The 18,455-nt window shown below is 44.3% G+C and overlaps 1 protein-coding gene across 1 annotated transcript; it reads right to left on the bottom strand.

The window, feature by feature from the left end:
* Positions 1-13,597: 13,597 nt before the first annotated feature.
* LOC123409565 lies at positions 13,598-15,846 on the bottom strand. Its single transcript, XM_045102431.1, has 4 exons — positions 14,521-15,846; positions 14,406-14,408; positions 13,723-14,319; positions 13,598-13,606 (listed from the first exon to the last, which is right to left on the bottom strand). The coding sequence occupies exons 1-4, from the start codon at positions 15,844-15,846 to the stop codon at positions 13,598-13,600; spliced, it is 1,935 nt and encodes a 644-aa protein (XP_044958366.1).
* Positions 15,847-18,455: the final 2,609 nt, after the last annotated feature.

Raw genomic sequence — 18,455 nt, 5'->3', positions numbered from 1 at the left:
AGAGGGGATGAGTGATCTACGTACCCTTGTAGACCGTACAGCAGAAGCGTTAGAGAACGCGGTTGATGTAGTGGAACGTCCTCACGTCCCTCGATCCGCCCCGCGAACAATCCCGCGATCAGTCCCACGATCTAGTACCGAACGGACGGCACCTCCGCGTTCAGCACACGTACAGCTCGACGATGATCTCGGCCTTCTTGATCCAGCAAGAGAGACGGAGAGGTATAAGAGTTCTCCGGCAGCGTGACGGCGCTCCGGAGGTTGGTGATGACCTTGTCTCAGCAGGGCTCCGCCCGAGCTCCGCAGAAACGCGATCTAGAGGAAAAACCGTGGAGGTATGTGGTCGGGCAGCCGTGGGAAAGTCGTCTCAAATCTGCCCTAAAACCTCCGTATATATAGGTGGGAAGGAGGGGGGCCTTGCCTTGGGGTCCGAGGACCCCCAAGGAGTCGGCCGAGCCAAGGGGGGGAGGACTCCCCCCAAACCGAGTTGGACTTGGTTTGGTGAGAGGAGTCCCCCTTCCTTCCCACCTCCTTCCCCCTTTTTTTTTCCTTTCCTCTTGATTTTTCTTCTCTTGGCGCATTGGGCACTTGCGAGCTGTCCCACCAGCCCACTAAGGGCTGGTGTGGCTCCCCCAATGCCTATGGGCCTCCCCGGGGTGGGTTGCCCCCCCCCCCCCCCCCCGGTGAACTCCCGGAACCCATTCGTCATTCCCGGTACATTCCCGGTAACTCCGAAAACCTTCCGGTAATCAAATGAGGTCATCCTATATATCAATCTTCGTTTCCAGACCATTCCAGAAACCCTCGTGACGTCCGTGATCTCATCCGGGACTCCGAACAACATTCGGTAACCAACCATATAACTCAAATACGCATAAAACAACGTCGAACCTTAAGTGTGCAGACCCTGCGGGTTCGAGAACTATGTAGACATGACCCGAGAGACTCCTCGGTCAATATCCAATAGCGGGACCTGGATGCCCATATTGGATCCTACATATTCTACGAAGATCTTATCGTTTGAACCTCAGTGCCTAGGATTCGTATAATCCCGTATGTCATTCCCTTTGTCCTTCGGTATGTTACTTGCCCGAGATTCGATCGTCAGTATCCGCATACCTATTTCAATATCGTTTACCGGCAAGTCTCTTTACTCGTTCCGTAATACAAGATCCCGCAACTTACACTAAGTTACATTGCTTGCAAGGCTTGTGTGTGATGTTGTATTACCGAGTGGGCCCCGAGATACCTCTCCGTCACACGGAGTGACAAATCCCAGTCGTGATCCATACTAACTCAACTAACACCTTCGGAGATACCTGTAGAGCATCTTTATAGTCACCCAGTTACGTTGCGACGTTTGATACACACAAAGCATTCCTCCGGTGTCAGTGAGTTATATGATCTCATGGTCATAGGAATAAATACTTGACACGCAGAAAACAGTAGCAACAAAATGACACGATCAACATGCTACGTCTATTAGTTTGGGTCTAGTCCATCACGTGATTCTCCCAATGACGTGATCCAGTTATCAAGCAACAACACTTTGTTCATGATCAGAAGACACTGACTATCATTGATCAACTGGCTAGCCAACTAGAGGCATGCTAGGGACGGTGTTTTGTCTATGTATCCACACATGTAAATGAGTCTTCATTCAATACAATTATAGCATGGATAATAAACTATTATCTTGATACAGGAATTATAATAATAACTATACATTTATTATTGCCTCTAGGGCATAATTCCAACAGTCTCCCACTTGCACTAGAGTCAATAATCTAGCCCTCACATCACCATGTGAATTACACTGTAATAAATCTAACACCCATACAGTTCTTGTGTCGATCATGTTTTGGCCATGGAAGAGGTTTAGTCAGCGGGTCTGCTACATTCAGATCTGTGTGCACTTTGCATATATTTACGTCCTCCTCCTCGACGTAGTCGCGGATGAGGTTGAAGCGTCGTTTGATGTGTCTGGTCTTCTTGTGAAACCATGGTTCCTTTGCTAAGGCAATGGCACCAGTATTGTCACAGAACAGGGTTATTGGATCCAGTGCACTTGGCACCACTCCAAGATCCGTCATGAACTGCTTCATCCAGACACCCTCCTTAGCCGCCTCCGAGGCAGCCATGTACTCCGCTTCACATGTAGAATCTGCTACGACGCTTTGCTTGGAACTGCACCAGCTTACTGCACCCCCATTAAGAATAAATACGTATCCGGTTTGCGACTTAGAGTCGTCCGGATCTGTGTCAAAGCTTGCATCGACGTAACCTTTTACGGCGAGCTCTTCGTCACCTCCATACACGAGAAACATCTCCTTAGTCCTTTTCAGGTACTTCAGGATATTCTTGACCGCGGTCCAGTGATCCACTCCTGGATTACTCTGGAACCTTCCTGCCATACTTATGGCCAGGCTAACATCCGGTCTAGTGCACAGCATTGCATACATGATAGAACCTATGGCTGAAGCATAGGGGACGGAGCGCATATGCTCTCTATCTTCATCAGTTGCTGGGCACTGAGTCTTACTCAATCTCGTACCTTGTAAAACTGGCAACAACCCTTTCTTGGACTGTTCCATTTTGAACCTCTTCAAAACTTTATCAAGGTATGTGCTTTGTGAAAGTCCTATCAGGCGTTTTGATCTATCCCTATAGATCTTAATGCCTAGAATGTAAGCAGCTTCTCCTAGGTCCTTCATAGAGAAACTTTTATTCAAGTAACCTTTTATGCTCTCCAAAAGCTCTACGTTGTTTCCAATCAGTAATATGTCATCCACATATAATATTAGAAACGCCACAGAGCTCCCACTCACTTTCTTGTAAATACAAGATTCTCCAACCACTTGTATAAACCCAAATGCTTTGATCACCTCATCAAAGCGTTTGTTCCAACTCCGAGATGCTTGCACCAGTCCATAAATGGATCGCTGGAGCTTGCACACCTTTTCAGCATTTTTAGGATCGACAAAACATTCGGGTTGCATCATATACAACTCTTCCTTAAGGAAATCGTTAGGGAACGCCGTTTTGACATCCATCTGCCAGATTTCATAATCGAAAAATGCAGCTATTGCTAACATGATTCTGACGGACTTAAGCATCGCTACGGGTGAGAAAGTCTCATCGTAGTCAACTCCTGGAACTTGTGAAAAACCCTTTGCCACAAGTCGAGCTTTATGAACGGTCACATTGCCGTCAGCGTCCGTCTTCTTCTTCAAGATCCATTTGTTCTGAATAGCCTTGCGGCCCTCAGGCAGTATCTCCAAAGTCCACACTTTGTTCTCATACATGGATCCTATCTCGGATTTCATGGCTTCTAGCCATTTGTTGGAATCTGGGCCCACCATTGCTTCTTCATAATTTGCAGGTTCATTGTTGTCTAACAACATGATTGATAAGACGGGATTACCGGACCACTCTGGAGCAGCGCGTGATCTCGTCGACCTGCGTGGTTCAACAGAAAATTGAACTGGAGTTTCATGATCATCATCATTAACTTCCTCCTCAACCGGCGTCGCAACGACAGAGGTTTCCCCTTGCCCTGCGCCACCATCCAGAGGGATGAGAGGTTCGACAACCTCGTCAAGTTCTATCTTCCTCCCACTCAATTCTCTCGAGAGAAACTCCTTCTCGAGAAAAGCTCCGTTTTTAGCAACAAACACTTTGCCCTCGGATTTGAGATAGAAGGTGTACCCAACTGTCTCGTTTGGGTAACCTATGAAGATGCACTTTTCCGCTTTGGGTTCCAGCTTTTCAGGCTGAAGCTTTTTGACATAAGCATCACATCCCCAAACTTTAAGAAACGACAACTTTGGCCTTTTGCCATACCACATTTCGTATGGTGTCGTCTCAACGGATTTTGATGGTGTCCTATTTAAAGTGAATGCAGCTGTTTCTAATGCATAGCCCCAAAATGATAACGGCAAATCAGTAAGAGACATCATAGATCGCACCATCTCTAACAAAGTACGATTACGACGTTCGGACACACCATTACGCTGTGGTGTTCCAAGCGGTGTTAACTGCGAAACTATTCCACATTGTCTTAAGTGAGCACCAAACTCGAAACTCAGATATTCACCCCCACGATCAGACCGTAGGAACTTGATCTTCTTGTTACGATGATTTTCCACTTCACTCTGAAATTGCTTGAACTTTTCAAATGTTTCAGACTTGTGCTTCATCAAGTAGACATAACCATATCTACTTAAATCGTCAGTGAAGGTGAGAAAATAACGATATCCGCCGCGTGCCTCTACGCTCATTGGACCACACACATCGGTATGTATGATTTCCAACAAGTCACTTGCACGCTCCATTGTTCCGGAGAACGGAGTCTTAGTCATCTTGCCCATAAGGCATGGTTCGCACGTGTCAAGTGAATAAAAGTCAAGTGACTCCAAAAGTCCATCAACATGGAGTTTCTTTCATGCGCTTTACACCAATATGACCCAAGCGGCAGTGCCACAAAAATATGGTGCTATCATTGTTTACTCTAACTCTTTTGGTCTCAATGTTATGTATATGCGTATTGCTATCAAGATTCAATATGAACAATCCTCTCACATTCGGTGCATGACCATAAAAGATGTTACTCATAGAAATTGAACAACCATTATTCTCAGACTTAAAAGAGTAACCGTCTCGCAATAAACAAGATCCAGATATAATGTTCATGCTCAACGCAGGCACTAAATAACAATGATTTAAGTTCATCACTAATCCCGATGGTAGCTGAAGTGACACTGTGCCGACGGCGATTGCAACAACCTTGGAACCGATTCCTACGCGCATCGTCACTTCGTCTTTCGCCAGCCTTCGTCTATTCCGCAGTTCCTGCTTCGAGTTGCAAATGTGAGCAACAGAACCGGTATCAAATACCCAGGCACTACTACGAGAGCCGGTTAAGTACACATCAATAACATGTATATCAAATATACCTGATTTTTCTTTGCCCGCCTTCTTATCTGCCAGATACTTGGGGCAATTGCGCTTCTAGTGACCCATACCCTTGCAATAGAAGCACTCTGTTTCAGGCTTAGGTCTAGCCTTGGGTTTCTTCGGCGGATTGGCAACAGGCTTGCCGCTCTTCTTCGAATTGCCCTTCTTGCCTTTGCCGTTTCTCTTGAAACTAGTGGTCTTTCTCACCATCAACACTTGATGCTCTTTGCGGAGTTCAGACTCTGTGACTTTCAGCATCGCAAACAACTTGCCGGGAGACTTGTTCATCCCTTGCATGTTGTAGTTCAACACAAAGCCTTTATAGCTTGGTGGCAGTGATTGAAGGAGTCTGTCAGTGATAGCTTCTTGCGGGAGTTCAATTCCCAGCTCAGCTAGACGGTTTGAGTACCCAGACATTTTGAGCACATGTTCACTGACAGACGAGTTTTCCTCCATCTTGCAAGCATAGAATTTATCGGAGGTCTCATACCTCTCGATCCGGGCGTTCTTCTGAAAGATAAACTCCAACTCCTGGAACATCTCAAATGCCCCATGACGCTCAAAGCGACGTTGAAGTCCCGGTTCTAAGCCATACAAGACTGCACATTGAACTATTGAGTAGTCCTCCTTACGTGCTAACCAAGCGTTCTTAACATCCTGATCAGCAGTAGCGGGTGGTTCATCTCCTAGCGCAGCATTAAGGACATAATCCTTCTTCCCAGCTTGTAAGATTAGCTTAAGATTACGAGCCCAGTCTACAAAGTTGCTTCCATCATCTTTCAACTTAGCTTTCTCTAGGAACGTATTAAAATTCAGGATGACTGTCGCGTGAGCCATGATCTACAACACAAATATATTCAAAGTGGACTTAGACTATGTTCAAGATAATTAGAGTTCAACTTAATCAAATTATATGCTAAACTCCCACTCAAAAAGTACATCTCTCTAGTCCTTTGAGTGGTTCATGATCCACTTACACTATCCCAAGTCCGATCATCATGTGAGTTGAGTATAGTTTCAGTGGTAAACATCCCTATGCTAATCATATCAACTATATGATTCATGATCGACCTTTCGGTCTCATGTGTTCCGAGGCCATGTCTGCACATGCTAGGCTCGTCAAGCTTAACCCGAGTGTTCCGCGTGCGCAACTGTTTTGCACCCGTTGTATGTGAACGTTGAGTCTATCACACCCGATCATCACGTGGTGTCTCGAAACGACGAACTGTAGCAACGGTGCACAGTCGGGGAGAACACAATTTCGTCTTGAAATTTTAGTGAGAGATCACCTCATAATGCTACCGTCGTTCTAAGCAAAATAAGGTGCATAAAAGGATTAACATCACATGCAATTCATAAGTGACATGATATGGCCATCATCACGTGCTTCTTGATCTCCATCACCAAAGCACCGGCACGATCTTCTTGTCACCGGCGCCACACCATGATCATCCATCAACGTGTTGCCATCGGGGTTGTCGTGCTACTTATGCTATTACTACTAAAGCTACATCCTAGCAAAATAGTAAACGCATCTGCAAGCACAAACGTTAGTATAAAGACAACCCTATGGCTCCTGCCGGTTGTCGTACCATCGACGTGCAAGTCGATATTTCTATTACAACATGATCATCTCATACATCCAATATATCACATCACATCGTTGGCCATATCACATCACAATCATACCCTGCAAAAACAAGTTAGTCGTCCTCTAATTTTGTTGTTGCATGTTTTACGTGGTGACCAAGGGTATCTAGTAGGATCGCATCTTACTTACGCAAACACCACAACGGAGATATATGAGTTGCTATTTAACCTCATCCAAGGACCTCCTCGGTCAAATCCGATTCAACTAAAGTTGGAGAAACCGTCACTTGCCAGTCATCTTTGAGCAAAGGGGGTTACTCGTAACGATGAAACCAGTCTCTCGTAAGCGTACGAGTAATGTCGGTCCAAGCCGCTTCAATCCAACAATACCGCGGAATCAAGAAAAGACTAAGGAGGGCAGCAAAACGCACATCACCGCCCACAAAAACTTTTGTGTTCTACTCGAGAAGACATCTACGCATGAACCTAGCTCATGATGCCACTGTTGATGAACGCCGCAAGGGAAACAAAAATTTTCCTACGCGCACGAAGACCTATCATGGTGATGTCCATCTACGAGAGGGGATGAGTGATCTACGTACCCTTGTAGACCGTACAGCAGAAGCGTTAGAGAACGCGGTTGATGTAGTGGAACGTCCTCACGTCCCTCGATCCGCCCCGCGAACAATCCCGCGATCAGTCCCACGATCTAGTACCGAACGGACGGCACCTCCGCGTTCAGCACACGTACAGCTCGACGATGATCTCGGCCTTCTTGATCCAGCAAGAGAGACGGAGAGGTAGAAGAGTTCTCCGGCAGCGTGACGGTGCTCCGGAGGTTGGTGATGACCTTGTCTCAGCAGGGCTCCGCCCGAGCTCCGCAGAAACGCGATCTAGAGGAAAAACCATGGAGGTATGTGGTCGGGCAGCCGTGGGAAAGTCGTCTCAAATCTGCCCTAAAACCTCCGTATATATAGGTGGGAAGGAGGGGGGCCTTGCCTTGGGGTCCAAGGACCCCCAAGGAGTCGGCCGAGCCAAGGGGGGAGGACTCCCCCCCCAAACCGAGTTGGACTTGGTTTGGTGGGAGGAGTCCCCCTTCCTTCCCACCTCCTTCCCCCTTTTTTTTCCTTTCCTCTTGATTTTTCTTCTCTTGGCGCATTGGGCACTTGTGGGCTGTCCCACCAGCCCACTAAGGGCTGGTGTGGCTCCCCCAATGCCTATGGGCCTCCCCGGAGTGGGTTGCCCCCCCCCCCCGGTGAACTCCCGGAACCCATTCGTCATTCCCGGTACATTCCCGGTAACTCCGAAAACCTTCCGGTAATCAAATGAGGTCATCCTATATATCAATCTTCGTTTCCGGACCATTCCGGAAACCCTCTTGACGTCCGTGATCTCATCCGGGACTCCGAACAACATTCGGTAACCAACCATATAACTCAAATACGCATAAAACAACGTCGAACCTTAAGTGTGCAGACCCTGCGGGTTCGAGAACTATGTAGACATGACCCGAGAGACTCCTCGGTCAATATCCAATAGCGGGACCTGGATGCCCATATTGGATCCTACATATTCTACGAAGATCTTATCGTTTGAACCTCAGTGCCAAGGATTCGTATAATCCCGTATGTCATTCCCTTTGTCCTTCGGTATGTTACTTGCCCGAGATTCGATCTTCAGTATCCGCATACCTATTTCAATCTCGTTTACCGGCAAGTCTCTTTACTCGTTCCGTAATACAAGATCCCGCAACTTACACTAAGTTACATTGCTTGCAAGGCTTGTGTGTGATGTTGTATTACCGAGTGGGCCCCGAGATACCTCTCCGTCACACGGAGTGACAAATCCCAGTCTTGATCCATACTAACTCAACTAACACCTTCGGAGATACCTGTAGAGCATCTTTATAGTCACCCAGTTACGTTGCGACGTTTGATACACACAAAGCATTCCTCCGGTGTCAGTGAGTTATATGATCTCATGGTCATAGGAATAAATACTTGACACGCAGAAAACAGTAGCAACAAAATGACACGATCAACATGCTACGTCTATTAGTTTGGGTCTAGTCCATCACGTGATTCTCCCAATGACGTGATCCAGTTATCAAGCAGCAACACTTTGTTCATGATCAGAAGACACTGACTATCATTGATCAACTGGCTAGCCAACTAGAGGCATGCTAGGGACGGTGTTTTGTCTATGTATCCACACATGTAAATGAGTCTTCATTCAATACAATTATAGCATGGATGATAAACTATTATCTTGATACAGGAATTATAATAATAACTATACATTTATTATTGCCTCTAGGGCATAATTCCAACATCTTGTTATTCAGTAACTGAGTGTTCAGTGAGCATTGATCTCTGAGATCACTGTACACGTACGTTCGGTGATCGCGACTTACAAGTCGGGTTCTCCACACGTACCCCATGGTTGCGCCAGAAATGGTGGCAGGTGCTTCCGGATATCCCCCTCTAGTACTATGCATGTTAAATTAATATATTTTGGATCCCTAAGTGCAAGAGTTTGCAGCTAGCATCTGTTCTTCCCTTAGTGAAGAACCAATGTTAACAATCCACAGGGTTCTCCAAACTCGTGAATGATCCACACCAACACCGAATTAAGAAAATTTCACCTGGTCCCCAACACTTCTTGTGATGTTTTCATTCTCACCAGCTTTGCTAGTTGCAAATATTAATGAGGATGTTTGGATTCTAAAACAACACAAAATAAAGAGATCGAGATTGTGATTATGAAAAATAGAGAATCAGGATGCATAGCGTCACTAGTTTAATCTCTCCACGAAAGCAATTGGTGGTTGAACAAATTACAATGGTGTATTGATTAAATTGTTGTGTTTATGATATGATCATACATATCATGATTGCATATAGGCATTACTTCCTAGTGCTTATAAAATGTCATCAATTTGCTTCTACAGCTAATACTCCACTCGGCACCGTGTATCGAACATAAATTTCTAGGTATTAAGTAAAATAGAGCATTACATTATGAAATGTTGCATAATTTATATATTGTATTCTCTTTACCTCTAGTTCTGCGACAACTACTCAACAACCTTTTTTATCCTTAGTGTCAATAACACACTAAACGTCTTTTCTTCTTCTATCACTGAGATAGATTACTTGCATGGTTAAACCAACTAAAAGGCACAACTCCTTCTTGAAGATCATTCATCAGATCATGGATAGTAAAATATTAATATATCTAAGAGCATATATGTCGATTAATCATGCACCAATGAACTCAAAAGAATCCAGATATAAATACATACATAATCTCATCATAATGAGAAACATCATCTCATCCAACAAACACACCGAGAATTACATCAGATGTATGCAAATCGGGCATCTCATGTGATCGTTGTATCGATGAAACAAGGAGAGTGGGTGTCACAACGCTACTTTTATAGACGCATCGTTTAAGGGTAACTACTCACACATGGTCATCCAAGAAGCGAGGCTAATAAAGATAGATCCTTCGAATTCCCCATTCGGAATAGTAACGGAAAATGTCTCCATATTGGATCGGCGCTAAACTCGAGGTTGCGGCAGTGAAAAATTTCTTTAAATTGGATCAGTCAATGAACACGAGGTGGTGGCGGCATACAGATTCCCCCTTTGAAAGGGTAGCAATAAATGTGTACAGATTAAATCACCGCGGGACGCGAGGTGGCGGCGAAAAATTCCATCAGTAAATCTTCCCAGATGTTTCAGGTATATATATATAGAGCTACATGGATAGAGAGGCGATGGAATGGAGACCTAAGGACGGCTCAGCCAGGTCCTTGGGCATATTGTAAGGCTGCATGGGGCCCACCCCCTATGGTAGCTCTCTTTTACATGGTGTTCTCACTATTTTCAGTCTCCGTGGCATATTTACCTTTTGATCTTTTGGTCTCTACTAGCACATATGTCCGTGTGTTGCAACGGGAGAATATAAATCATCCCCATACACACACTCGACGACACTTTAAACAATATGGGAATCAACATTAAGCCACTTGTTTCCATTAATGAGGAACAAAACATATATAATAGGCAACCTAAATGTAATTTTAGAAATTACTAGCATCAAGATAATAACATATTTGAAATCTATATATTTTTTGATGGATTTTCATATATAACACGTTAGATTTAGAGTTGAGGTTTGAAAGATATGAATAATTTAAAAAGCATTTGAAATTGCCTGAAAAAAAGAAGTAAAACAGAGAGTTATTGGGCCCAATGCAGCCCATCAGCTATCATAGAGAAAATAGGATAATGAAAAAGTAAAGGAGGCACCTGCATCAAACCCAGCTCTCTCATAGGGAAAAGAGTAACGCTTGCCACTACGTTGTCGAAGCGCTAGTGATTCTTATGGGTCTCGTTGTTTATAAGAACCGAACAATATGATGACTTGTACAAAAAAATGATTCTTTTTAACTTAAATACGTATTGTGGGTTGATTAACTAAAACTACATGGGTTTTATTACAAAATAACCACGACGGACGACAGAAGCACTCCGTACTTTAGTATTACTAGCAAAAGGACCCGTGCGTTGCAACGGGACAAAAACAGTTATAATCTCCAATGGTGCTGATCATATTATGTCTTTAAAATTTTAGGACATTTCTTGAAATGCATGAACATTTTTGGAATTAGCAAACATTTTTTTCAATTGCACTCAAAAAATAACACACAAACTTTTTTTCAAAATCATGGACTTTTATTGTTTTCACCAACATTGTTCTCAAAATCATGAACATTTTTCTGAATATGCGAATATTTTTCAAAAATCCTAAGCATTTTTTGAATTCACAAACATTTTATATTTCTTCAAACTTTTATTTCAAAATTCTCAGTTTTATAAATTGCAAAAAAAATTCAAAGTTCTAAATTATTTAAAATAAAAAATGGAACAAAAAATTGAAAATAAAAAATGAGACTAAAAACAGAGGCACGAGCTGTTTTTAAGATTTTAACACGGACTTTTGTTTAAAATCGTTGACTTTTTTATTTTATGGACATTTTCTCAAAGTTTAAACATTTTTTATATGCAAACATTTTTCAAAACTCCTGAGTAGTTTTTGAATTCTAAAAAAATGTTTTTTTAAATATTTTATTTCGAAATTCTCAGTTTCTTAAAATTGAGAAAAGTTGTTTGAAGTTCTAAATTATTTAAAGTAGAAAAACAAAATGGAACTGAAAAGAAAAATAAAAAAACTAAACTAAAAAAACAGGCGCCCATGCATGGGCCGGCCCAAAGAGGTGTGTTGCATCTTTTTCCAACGCCAGAGCATAATATAGGAGGTGACTACATGGGCCGGCCCAGTCCGGAGATTTTCCTGTTTGAAACGTTTTTTATGACTTATAGGTGGCATTGATGGGTAATTTTAGTCAACTTTAAGGGTAATTTGGATGACGTATGTAAGAAGCACTATTTGCTTTATTAGTACTAGTACAAATACCCGTGCGTTGCATCGGGCAAGAAAAAAAATGCAAAACCTACTTGTTTTGTCATTATGCGGCATTAATTTTAATAAATGTTAATTATAATGTTAAATGCTAGACATCTATTTTTGGACGGAAGGAGTTTTTTTTTTAAGTTTTAATTTCTGTGGGATGAGTTACAACAGTAACAACAATGAGGGCAGTTCACCCATTTGCCTGTGACACCAATACGGCAGTGAACACAATAGCAAAGGAAATTATGACACTATGAGAAACCATATTCCATAAGTGAGTATGTTAAACTACAAGCTTTGAGGATAAGAATATACTGCTTTCTTTCCACCTCCGATGAATCATAATGGTGCATCCTCTCAAAACCGGCAACACTCCATGAATCCGACATCAAGCTGGCCATCTAGAAATGATGCGCCTTCAAATCTTGTGATCCATATGGGAATCGAACCATTTGAAGATCTCTCCATTCTCCAGGCTGGTAAATTCATGGTATGCATATGCAATATTCAACTCCTCCGTCACATGCCTCTCCAGCCGAAACCCCTCCGGCAAGACCTTCTTTTCCTCCGCCACGGCCTTCCTATTCCCAAAACAGCCGTTGTCCATGATCCAAGTCCCTTCCTCACATTGATATTAATGTTGAATCGAATTCAACTTCCATAATCAAGACACAAAACTGTGGGCTGTCAGATTTAACTTCCTACAAAAAATCAAAACCATAAAGTCAAGTACATCCTGTACCATATCCTATCACGGTCTTGTATAATTTTTCATGTAGAACTTCAGTCAACATCACCTAAAGAGTTGGTACAACTTCTACTCCCAAATATGGTGCTCAACCAAACAACACTTTCAGGTTTGTTTTGCGTGGCAACTCATTCTTTTAAGTAATGCAGCATGTCTCCATCATGTATTTTTGTGCATGTCATGGTTGTAGCAAGATGAGTGAATCTATCCATACACAATGCCAAGACGAAGAACATAAGGGGTGTGCTCTCAGAAGATGTGCTTACAAATTTCAGAAACATAAAAACGCACATCATATATGAAGAAGGGTTTCTTTTAGGTCACCTTACCATCATATTCCCGGCGACAAAGAACGTCTGGTGCATTGTATGCTGGTGTACCCACTGCAGACTTGGGCCTTGAATGTAGTACCGATGACTGTCACAAAATGGCAAAGGGTACAATGATTAGCAGTAAACATCAAATAATTATTCTTATGCAGACTTGCAGAAACATGACAGGATTTACAGTGCATGTGCCCACACTCCTATCAGATTTGTTGTTAACAAAAATTGTTCAGGAAAAAGAAACTATAATGAGATTCGACAACCAACCTTGGAGTACCCAAAATCGCGGCGGGAAGAAATTCAACTTGATGTGTCACATACAATATTGTTTTGTTTTCAAGCATCCCCATGAAGCAATCCTGTAGAATAATATAGTAGTTCATTCTATTAGCATTTGTCCAGAGTGATGTCTCTAAATCGTTGAACAATAAGGAAAACTGGTGATATTTATCCTGTTTGAATCATATGCGACTAAATTTTGGAAAATAAATTATCAAGTTAACTGCATACAAACATAGATAAAGTTGCCCTCCAGTATGAGCATCTACTGCACTGAAAAAAAAATTATCAAGTTAACGGCATACAAACATTTTATGGGTTTACGGAGAATAAACAAACCTTGAAAAATTGGGCTCCAGTGTGAGCATCTACTGCACTGAAGGGATCATCAAAGAGGTATATATATGCATCCTCGTACACTGACCTTGCAATCTGAATCCTCTGCTTCTGTCCACCACTCATGTTAATTCCTCTTTCTCCAATCTCCGTCAAATCACCTTTTGCAAATAGCTCAAGATCTTTTGTCAATGCACAAGCTTGTATTATCTTTTGGTACTTTTCCTTGTCATACGGGTTTCCAAACAGAATGTTGTCTCTGATGTTCCCAGACAGGATCCATGCAGTCTGAGGAACATATGCTCTGCTCCCACTGACCCTCACAGCCCCGGCTAACCTAGGCATCTCCCCAAGTATGCATGATAATAGACTGGATTTCCCAGAGCCGACCATTCCACATATTGCTACTTTCATCCCTCTCTTTACTTTTAAATTTACATCTGTTATAGTTGGAGATGTGTTTTCAAGTTCCCAGCTGAATGCTCCATGATCAATCTCCACATCATTGTCTGTATCACTCCTTGGTACTTCTGTAATTGCGTCGCATTTCAATTCTTCTTCCTGGAGGTATTGTGCTACTCGATCAGCTGAAACTTTTCCCTGGGAAAACACCGAAAGTAAACCGGGAAGTGTGAAGATTGGATCTTGTAGCATCCGGAACGTTGCAAGAGCAGACAAAACAGTACCAGCTGTTAGAGGAATCCAAGAGAACATTCTCTAGCTTCAAATTCCTATGGCATATTTGCTGGTAAACAGTAAAGTGATTGCAACATTTAACATATTTTCAGGCCCTAAGATCACCACATCTCTTCTGCCGGGCACTTGAATCCCTCTCCCGGACTCTGTCTTCCTTGTCCCTATCTCTCTTCTTTGCATTTCCGTTCTCTGTTGCCTTCTTTCCACCATTCTAAGGCCGACCCGGTGGCCGCGCTCGATGAGCTTGATGGCGACGAGCCCGTCGTTCTCGCGGTTGCGCATCAGCCGGGCCACCCCGAAGTTTCCCGACCCGATGTCCCGCACCTCCTCGTACTTGTCCATCCCGGCGCGAGCGCCCTCATTCAGGGCCGCAGCCGTCTCCGTCGCCGTGGCAGTCGTCATCGTCGGTCGCCGACGTGGTGGCCGGCGGGGCTGTGGCCGGGTGCTAGGAAGAGCCGCTCGGTTCTTTCTGGAGTACATTCCAATCAGAGCGTTTGCCACTGATAACTCCGTCTCAAGCCAATGACGGATCACCCAGGCATGAACCTCCCGTCCCTGTTTGCCATCACCAGGGTGATGCCAGAGCATCGCCGACAGCACGACGGAGTCGGGCTTGTGCCCTTCTCCGAGCATCCTCCTCCAGGCCTCCGTTGCCTGAGCAGAGAGGCCACCGTGCCCCAGCAAGCCACCAAGCAAGATGTTCCATGAGACGGCGTCCCTCTCCGGCATTGCGTCGAACACCTGGCACGCCATCTCCATGTCGCCGCACTGGGCGTACATCTCCACGAGGGCGTCGCACACGGAGACGTCGGCGGCGAGGCCGGCTGTGAGGGCGTCGCGGTGCACGGCCCGACCGAGCTCGGCGGATAGGGCGCCGGAGCAGGCCCGAAGCGCGCTCTCGAAGGTGAACCCGTCGCGCGGCGCGCCCTCCTCGTCCATCTGGAGGTAGAGCGCGAGCGCGTCGTCGTGGCGGCCGACGCTGGCGTATCCGACGACGAGGCAGTTCCACGGGAACGCGCGCTCCCGACGGGTGCGCGCGGGGAGGAGGTGGTCGAAGATGTGGTGCGCGTACGCGAGGAGGCCGAGGGAGGCGTGGATGTGGAGGAGGCGCAGCGCGAGGTCCGGGTGGCGGCGGCGGAGGGAGACCGGCAGGCGGCCGCGGAGGGCCGCGAGGCGGCGGCGCGGGGCCGGGTGGAGCGGGAGCGCGGCGAGGAGGGGCGCGAGGAGGGACGGCGTGAGGAGGCGCGGCTGGGCCTCCAGGTCCGAGAGCACACGGTCGAGGGTCGACGGACGCGGCGGCGGTGGCGGTGGCGGTGGCGGTGGCGGCGTGGAGAGGGGAAGGGGGAGGCGGGTGGACGGAGCCGGAGCGCGGCGGTGGCGCCGCCGTGGGAGCGCGCGGGAGGCGTGGGTGGCAGCTGCAGTTAGCGCCATTGGTTGGTTGCTATCGGCACTACAGAGACCGACAGGACAATCAACAGACGCACTCTGACGAACTGACTGCATTCAGATCCTCTACCGGCGCAAGGGGCGAGGGCGGCGAGGCTCCGGTGGCAGGTTGGCGGCGGAGATGGTCTCCCCCGGACCGGATCGGGGGGGCGGCGACGGAGATCGAGGCAGAGGGCGGCGCGGTACAGGCGGCGCTTGGGGCCGGCGAGTGGAGTTGGCTGCAGGCCGGTGGCCGGCGCGGGATGGCTCGACTGCGGATGGTGGTTCCCCGGCAAGATGCATGCGAGGGGCCGGCGGCGTGCTGCGAGGTCTCGAGCATGGAGCGGCTGGTCGCCATGGAGGAGCTCGGGAGGACTACGGGTTGATTATAAAAACTATGAGGACGTTTCTGTAAAATGACAGAAAACGGTTCGTTGTGGCTTAAAACTGGACTGCGGGTTCATTACCTAAAACTGCGAGGGCTTTTATGAAAAACGACCGACGACGGACGACAGAAGCACTGCGCTCTTTATTATTATTATGGGAGATTAGTAGGTAAGATAAGATAAGATATATTAGGAAAAGATAAAGTATTTTTCCTACAAAGTGCAAACACGAGAAGAAAACGGCAATTGGCCATGGTCCCCGAATTAATAGGTTAGTCTAATATATTGATATAAAATTGTGCCAAAATTACATAATAATTGTATAAACTAGCACTAAAATATGAAAAATTATGACTGCACGAGACACATGGAGGAGACCATTCATGGGTAAGTTTCTCTCACTTCTCCGGTGGGCTTATCTTCCTGGGAGCGGCTATGGGAGGCAACACCATTTAACGTAGGAAAAACCTCCCTATTTCAGGGATGGATAATGCCACAACAATTACTTCTTAGTGGATATTTTATCATATTTTGGTAAAGAAGATCTCTGGCAAAAGTAAAATCTAATAGGACAAATAAGCTGAATTTTTCTATGTTTCTCCCTATATTTTTAATAATTACTAGGTATTTTTAGAAATATTTTTTGTTTTATTTTCGGTCAAATTTGGAAAATTATGCTATAAATAGGTCAAATCTGTCCCTTTCTTAGCAATTGGCTTTCTAACCCTGGAGAAATTATCTGATAATAATATCAACATTATACATACCCATTCATACATGGAAACATGTTTCAAATTTAAGGTTTATACTCAACTCTGTACTTAATATTTTTCTTATTCTTCCCAAAAACATGTGACAATCACATATACCAATATTAGGACTCCCTGCCTGGTTTTTTGTATTATTTTTTTCATTTTAAAATGCAATATAGCTGTAGAAATGCTAAATATAACATATTATGTAACTAGTGCTAAATGGTTTGTGAGGTACCAAGTGGGAGATTTCGAGTGGATGTTTTGAAACCTTATAGGAGATATTCTTTATTGTGAACAATGTTGTATTTCAATTTGGTGTATTCTCCCAAAAAAATTATGGCAAGCTCATCTATCACTAACTGAGCTGCTTGTTGTCATTTCCAAATTGAAATATACAATAATCATGTTTCTTAACTCAAATGGACTTGTCAAAGAAGGAAAAAAACTTGTTAGATTTTTGTTTGAAGTCGCGGTCATACACTTATGGGAAAATTAGAAAGATAAACAAGAAATTATGTGTGCCTCTGGCATCAAGCATATGTGGCTTCTATCCATATATCTATCTCTCTCCTCTCTATCCCTATCTGTCTGTCTATCTATATATATCTCTCCTTTCAATCAAACAAGTCAAAAAAAGAGGATTCATCTCAGTTGGACAATCAATGAAATCATTGAGTACCTTCACCATCTCAACCTTACACATATTTAGACAAGCTATGTAACGTCTAAATATCCCTAGCCAACATATAAATGACCAATGGAGCAGTGATTCAAATTTTTCGAGACCATGCGTAAATGACATGCCAACTACATTGGCTAATAAGATAGTAATGGATAAACTCAAGGAAAATTTAAACATTCGTTTAATTAAAATATTGAAATAATGGCACAAGGGTAAAGACAAGTCTATGTAGAATCGGGTGACGTTACATAAAGACACGACTATTTAGTATCGTGGGTGTAATTTATTTATTTATTTGAAAAGGAGGAACTTAACTCCCGGCCTCTGCATCAATGGATGCATGCATCCATCTTATTAAAATAGATTCAAAACAAAGTCTTAGATCCACAAGTCTTTGAAGCATAATAATGAGAACAAAGATAAAATAAAAAAGCAAACTGCCATATCCGGGGTAACTAAAAGGAGACTACGATGCCTATACACCTAGTCTATTATTAGCACGCCATCCAAATCGATTAAAGATAGCCCGTGCGACCATCTCCCATCGGTTGCATCCAATATCCATAAGCTCCCTGGAGTCCGCATAGTAACGACCACGTACGGATCCAAGACGTCGCTCTGAAGATAATCTGCAAAAAGTTGTTGAAGTTCTTGCCATTAAAAATCATATCATTCCTGGTATTCCATATAGCCCAAAATAAAGCACAAACCCCAATTCTGATAATTTTTGATATTTTAACGTCCACTCCAATGAGCCACATTGTAAATAACGGACGAATGCATGAAGGAGGG

The sequence above is a fragment of the Hordeum vulgare genome, chromosome 7H (assembly GCF_904849725.1).
Source record: "Hordeum vulgare subsp. vulgare chromosome 7H, MorexV3_pseudomolecules_assembly, whole genome shotgun sequence".
Lineage (NCBI taxonomy): Eukaryota > Viridiplantae > Streptophyta > Magnoliopsida > Poales > Poaceae > Hordeum > Hordeum vulgare.
Note: the sequence above shows the minus strand (reverse complement) of the source record. Positions and strands in the feature narration are given on the sequence as shown.